This window comes from Lipotes vexillifer, unplaced genomic scaffold (assembly GCF_000442215.2).
Source record: "Lipotes vexillifer unplaced genomic scaffold, Lipotes_vexillifer_v1.1 scaffold317, whole genome shotgun sequence".
NCBI classification, from domain to species: domain Eukaryota; kingdom Metazoa; phylum Chordata; class Mammalia; order Artiodactyla; family Lipotidae; genus Lipotes; species Lipotes vexillifer.
This window is the reverse complement of record NW_006782029.1, coordinates 815,236-822,282: the sequence shown is the minus strand read 5'-3', so window position 1 is coordinate 822,282 and position 7,047 is coordinate 815,236. Positions and strand designations below refer to the sequence as shown.

The 7,047-nt window shown below is 39.2% G+C and overlaps 1 protein-coding gene across 1 annotated transcript; it reads left to right on the top strand.

Moving 5' to 3' along the window:
* Positions 1–1,375: 1,375 nt before the first annotated feature.
* On the top strand, positions 1,376–6,453 carry DMRTA1 (DMRT like family A1). Its single transcript, XM_007454936.1, has 2 exons — positions 1,376–2,290; positions 5,612–6,453. The coding sequence occupies exons 1-2, from the start codon at positions 1,642–1,644 to the stop codon at positions 6,451–6,453; spliced, it is 1,491 nt and encodes a 496-aa protein (XP_007454998.1). The 5' UTR covers positions 1,376–1,641.
* The last annotated feature ends 594 nt before the right edge of the window (positions 6,454–7,047 follow it).

The following is a 7,047-nucleotide window of genomic DNA, read 5'->3' as shown; positions in this document are numbered from 1 at the left end:
GAGCAAAGATATAGAGTTGTGAGAAACTTTGGGTAATACAGAATCTGCAGAGGTTAGGAATTCCTAGAGTGGCAGTTCTAAACCTTGGTTGTATATAATCTTCAGTTTGAGAGTTTAAAAGACTCACAGCCAAAAGAATCAGTTTACTTTGTTTGAAGTATTTATATCTTTTAAAAGTTCCCTAGGTAGTTCCAATGCTTAGGAAGGGTGGGAAACTTCTATGATTGAATGTCAGGATGCCCATATGGGAGGATGGTGATGGTGGTGTTGGTGTGAAGTGGGCAGGTAGGAGAAAGCCCAGATTGATTAGCAGTGTCTGCCCTGGACGTCAGATAGGTGGAATGGTAAAAATGTCATTATTACTTGCCATCTTAGTGCTCGAATATCAATTGCCTGTCAAGGCAGTTGAATATTATCTTGAAAAACTGATAGAGCCCTGACTCTTCTTTCCATTAAGGAACAGACACTCATGAATTTTCTGCCTCAAATGGTCTTTTGGTTTAAAAGCAATATGATCTTTTCTTACAGTTAAAGGCATTAAATGCGTATTTCAAGAATGCATTTAATGATAGCATGTTTAAAGAATGGTCTACATGACCTTCCCCAATGCTGTACAATAGAAACGTGAAGTATTTTTGAAATAGTTTTAACACAGTTGCTATGTATAAATAGTTCTAGATAAGAAATTCATAAAGACTTCTTTGGGCAATAACATTTCAAAATATAACGATATATAGAATCCAAATTTGCACCTCTAAATAAACATAATGCATGAGAAGATTCTGAATGTGAATCAGGTCCCTTAGATACTTATCCACTGTTTAGACGCAGCTCTAAGACCCGTTTAAAATAAGGCACCTTTCAGGTGTGGGTAATATTTGCAGCTTGTTAAGCTGTGCTTTCTCATTAATATTGGCCATGCTGCCATCCTAAAGACTTCATTTGGGAAAAGGAAAGAAAAGGAGAACTTCATGTCCAAATCTTCAAACTTCAGTAAGAGGAGCGAGGAACTGGGGAAAGAACTTCAAATCTTGCTTAATTTAAGAAGGGTAATAAGAGGCATGGGGGCAGGGAGTGAAGGTTATCTTACAAAAAATATACATTGAGAATTCATGGGGAAGCAGGTGGGAGAAAGGGGCGTGTGTGTGTGTGTGTGTGTGTGTATGTGTGTGTGTGTGTGTGTATGTGTGTGTGTGTGTGTGTGTGTGTGTGTGTGTGTGTGTGTGAAGGGACAGTTCCTTTTGTCTCCCGCTGCCCCTCCTCCCAGATGGTCAGGTCTCCAATCTCCGCCCCTGGCCCTCCCTCCCCAGGTTTTCAGCCCTTGGCCAGTAGACCCAGTGGGCGGGGTAGCCTCTGCAGTCTTGCTTTCTCCTACTCCGAAGGCGAAGGCGCGCGGAGCACCGGGCATTAATTTAGCGCCCCAGGACTCTAAGAGGCTCAGTGGCATCTGCGCCTCTTAGAGCTTCCAGCTGTGGGGATCGGTTGTCCCCAGTTCTTCACGGGAATTGTGCCAGACTCTGTTGGTGTGTGGGTGGGAAGCCGCGGGACCAAGGCTGGTCCTCTCGGCCCTCGCATCCCAGCAGGGTTAGCTGTGGACAGCGCACTCTTCTGTGGCGAGCCCTCACCAGACACTTCTCGGAAATGGAGCAGTCACAGTGTGGCAGTAGAGACCAAAGCGGCAGCGGCCCACCCCACCTGGCCCCGGGGCTGGTGGCAGCGGCCCCTCCGCCCCAGTCTCCAGCGTTAACGGTACCCCCGGGGATACCTGTTCCTCCAACTTTCCTGCGCCCGTCCAGCCTCTTTCTACGGGCAGCCGTAGCCGCCACCGCGGGAAGCGGAGGCTGCCCGCCGCCTGCTGGAGTGGAAAGGGGGGTGGGCGCCGTGGCCTGCGGCTACCCACGGACACCCAAGTGCGCCCGTTGTCGCAACCACGGAGTCGTGTCAGCCCTCAAGGGCCACAAGCGCTTCTGCCGCTGGCGGGACTGCGCGTGTGCCAAGTGCACCCTGATCGCCGAGCGCCAGCGCGTCATGGCCGCACAGGTGGCGCTGCGCAGGCAGCAGGCCCAGGAGGAGAGCGAAGCCCGGGCGCTGCAGAGGCTTCTATACCCTGGACCCTCAGGGCCCGGGGGTCGATCATCCGGAGGCAACAGCAGAACAGAGAATCCCCAGACCACAGCAAGCGGCCCTGCGACGGTGAGTGCACTGGGACTGAGTGCCTCGAGACAGGCTAGTGGTCTGGCGACTCCTGCTTTCGAGATTTTCCAGTCAGATTATACAGAGGAAAAACAAGGTGCGTAGATCTTACATTTGTTCTTTGCAAAAGAAAAATGGTTGTTTTGAAGAAAAAAATCTTTGAAATAAGAAGCCGTGGCATGGAGGAGGGCAAGAAAAGTTGTTTAAAAGAAGCATTTAAGTTCTGGGAAACGGCTCTGCAATATGAATGTTAGTAAGGGACCTGACACATTTACTTCAGAAGGGCTTTCTGTTCCCTTAGGACCTAAAGCTTAGGTGATAGGATAAAGAAATGAAAAAGTGAAGTGCAAGTGATCAGTTGAGGAACTCATTCTAGAAATGGAGTTTGTGCCCAAGTTGCTATGACTTTTCTTTGAGAGTAGAGAGCGGGCATTGAGTGAAAAGCTTAATGAGAGGAGCTACGTTTTGAGCTTGCTCTGTACTATTTTCAGTTGTAAAACCATAGGTCATCTGATCTTACATGGAAAACTCACTTATGGTTGGGAGTACAGTTCTTTACCTTTGGGACTAACCAACTAGAAGTGGGGAAGAGACTGAAATCTACCAAAGCATTTTTACTCCCTTCCCTTAAATTTTTTAAGCATTCTATCCCTTTTCTTCAACTGCTTTTCAGCCTCCAGAAGTGTAGAAAACTCTAACATTTGCAGTTTCACCTTTTCTCTTAGGAAAGAAATTTAGATTTTCTAAAATCAGGTTTGTAAAAACATTGGTATGAATTTCAAAGTCCAAGAATTTCTTATCCTTGGGGATCTTATCCTTAGTTATTTCTTATCCAAGAAGTTTTTTTTTCTCTTATTTATTGACTGCAAATTGTCTTCACCCCCTGTGTTAGTAGAAAAGATTTTCTTTTTGACTAGGGTTATCCCAACTTAACTTTTCATGCTAATATAAATCTCACTGTATTTTAGTGAATTTCATAGCCCTACAAGTAGGTCACTGAAAATGTCATTTTGGTATTATTGTATAAATCTGAGACTGGTTGTATCATATGAAATTATAAGGTAATGATATAGTAAGTTATTAATTAGAACACTTGCTTGAATTGTGAAAATTGCAGCTCTTAACAGATCACAGCATGTACTTTTGTGCTTTTGAAAAGAGTCTCTCTCTACTTAAATAAGGCATATATGATTTTGTTTTCACCTGTGTCACCTTTTTGTCCATGTTCTAGTTTATGTCAGTGGACAAAATGGACTTTAAACATTTCTCATGAAAAATGAAAGAAGGCTGGAGAACAAAGCTGTTAAGCAAAACTGCTATAAAAAGAAGTAAAAATTAAAATTCTGCAAACTAAATTGACAGTGAGATTTGACTGACAGCTCTCTGCTAGGCATTGATTTATTTATGTGATTTTTTTGGGGTGGGTGCTGTTTTATGGGGTCAATTATTTTATTTTATTGTTTGCCTCAGTTGACCTTCTTTTGAAAAGCTGTTTCTCAACTGACTGTCTCCTCTTATACAATGTCCATGAACTGTAGTAGTCTATTTATTCACTAGACCAAGACTAACAGTGATGCAGAGGCGAATAAGATTTTCCTACGCAAAAGAATATTATATTCGAAAGAAGGAAAACTATGTGTGTCCCAAAACTACCTTATAAGACATAGCATACAATGATAGTGTCCCAAAACTACCTTATAAGACATAGCATACAATGATAAAAGTAAAGTAAAACCAGCTATAGGAGTTGAGGGAACACAGGTGATGTAAATGATATCACAGTATTTTAAAGACAGCTTATTTTCTAGATAGTCTTATGCAATCAGTATTTCATTACATTATATTGTATTCCATAAATACAATGTAATAACAAAAATTATTTTATGCATAAATTACTGTAGAGGTGAAATTTTGATACCTTACATGTTCAGGGGGTCATATGTGGTGAATCATATATAAATAAAATGGAATGGCAGACCAAGGCTAATCTATCTTTACTTCATTAGATAGGTTTTCTTGTTTTATTTAAGGTGAAAATACTAGTCTTTGTGATTTTGCAGGAGCAGCACCTTTTGTCATATGTTTGATGTAATGACAGCATTTTAACCCTCAAAGTGTTAAATTGTACACACTTTAATTTTAAAATAAACTGTAGATATTTGTTTAGAATGTAGGACCACTCCTTGAGAAAACAGTATTGCAAATCATGTTTGCAAATCACTGCTTCAGGCAATGTATGTTTTGTTACATTCATAAACATTGTACAAAAAGAAAGTTTGACAGTAAAACTCTGAGTACCCCATTGACATTTTACTCTTTCTAACGGAAATAGAGGTAAAATGTATCTATAGGAAATGTAAACCAAAATAAAAGTTATTTGTTATTATTTTCCTGGCATTAGCCTTGCAAAAGGTTTTTAAAGATAGTATTGTTTCATTAATATTCATATAACTCAACATGTTGAGGTAGAAAATCCGGTTTTTGTGTAAAAACATTTTTGGAAAATTGCCCTTAATATTGGAAGGGAGTTGCGATTTAAAGCATAGGACCAAAATGGTTTTTTACAAGACACTTTGAAAATATGCACAGATTGCAATAGTGAAAATAGTGTAGTTAATAATTTTATTTTAGAAACAATTTGATTGTAATCTCTTTTATTGATATTTCCTAGAGATTTAAAAAGAAAGTCCATATTTCACAGAGGATTATGAAAAAACACCAACTTTGTATTGTCTCTCACATAAAATGAAACACGCAAGCTCTGGTATGATTTGAGATTGGTACAGCAGTTGGCATTACTGGTTTAGATTTGAAATGAAATCAACAGTTTTGTTATTTTCTCACATTATTCAGGTAACTTAATTGGAACCTGAAATGTGAGCATTAAAAAAATAGTTGTTGAAATTTAGCATTAGTGACTAAATAGAATATTCATTTTCGTACTAAGATTGTTCCTTTTTCTGATTTCTTATTTAAACAATTGTTCTATTTAGTTCTTTTTGCATAGTGTCATTGTGGAAAAAAAAACCTCCCACGGATAACAACAAAACTTGGGTAACATTTAGGAAAATCTTGAATCACCAAATGGGCAAATAGTGTGAAATATTGGTGTTAACAGTTTGGGGGTAACAATAGACTTTCATCTTCTGATTCCTAAATAACTACAGCATTTGTATATTATATAATTTTGTAATCCTGAAATGACATAATAAATAGCATTTTCCCACTGTTCCAACACCTGTATTTCCAAATGATCTTTTATAATTCTTGTTCATTAAAATCTCCTACAGTGATTAATAAGTATTATTGATATACTATGAGTAAACAAGTTATTTTATCCAGCATTAATTTTGAGTGGGCAGTACTGTGTTCTTGGAAGTTTTCCCTTTATTTCATTCCTTTTTTTCCTCTTCCCCAGGACGAAAAGAGAGTAAATGTGACTCATGCCAGAGTGGACAAGAAGAACTGGTGTCTAAATCCCATCAATTTACCCTGAGATCATCTCCTAAGTCTAATGATGTCACTGGAAAACAAAACGTCAGGTCATCTATTTCAGAAAACCCAAACAAGGATGATAACATTCAGTCTCCTCATCCTGGGGAGCAGTCAGGAGGTGAAGAGAGTCCCAGGTCCCTGTCATCCTCTGATTTGGAATCAGGAAATGAAAGTGAGTGGGCCAAAGACTTCACTGATACCACAGTCAGCCTTCCCACTGTGTCCTCTAGACCAAGAGACCCTCTTGATATCCTTACCAAGATTTTCCCAAGTTACAGACGCAGCCGTCTAGAAGGCATTCTACAGTTCTGCAAAGGGGATGTGGTTCAAGCTATTGAACAGGTCCTAAATGGGAAAGAACACAAACCAGACACCAGGGATCTAGCAAGCTCAGGAGCCTTGGAAAATACAGAGAGAGCTTCGAATTTAAGTTCAGCTGGAATTGGTTTTGGAACTCTAGGAAATAAATCAGCTTTCTCTCCCCTTCACAGTACTTCTGCTTCTTATGGAGGTGATTCAAGTATCTACAGCTTAAATCCTAGACTAGGTATCAGTCCATTACGGCTGGCATATTCCTCTCCAGGAAGAGGGCTGTCTGGTTTCATGTCTCCCTACCTAACTCCTGGGTTGGCACCAGCATTGCCTTTTCGGCCAGCTTTGGATTATGCCTTTTCAGGGATGATTAGGGATTCTTCTTACCTTCCCATCAAAGATTCAGCAACTGGTGGCAGACTGTATTCAAGGCCAAATCAGAACAACATGTAATGGATCTGCCTACCTCCCGTTTTGGAATATTTCTAGAAGCATGCAATATAACCCTCACACCCACACATACCCACATCTGTTAATGTGTTCACTATGTATGGGAGTGGATTAGTGGGCTTTAAAAATGCTATTTTTTTTTTTAAGAGCAGTATAATAGATTTGAGATCTAAAGACCCTTCTTTAGCATTTATTAAGTGAAAGAAACATTTAAACATTCTTTGTGCCTTGAATAAAGCCATTTCAGGGAATATGTTTACTGTAATGAATTTTTTCCCTAAGATATCAGTTATAAAATTTTTCTTTTAAAACTATACTTGTTTTTATTTCATTGAAAAATGGAGTTTATAATTAAATCATACATTATAAAGCAGTCCAGTGTTATATAAAATGAAGCAGAAGGAATAATTGAAAAACTGAGGTAATTCTAAATAATTATTATTTTAAACTTTTTTTTCTCCTGTTTCTTGTACACAGGAGAGAAAAAGCTTATTCAAAGTATTTTATTCACATATAAGTGATTAGCTGTAAGTTAAATTTTTGAGAAATTTAATACCTTATTTTTTTCTGAATGTCTTATTTTTCATTCATATCTGC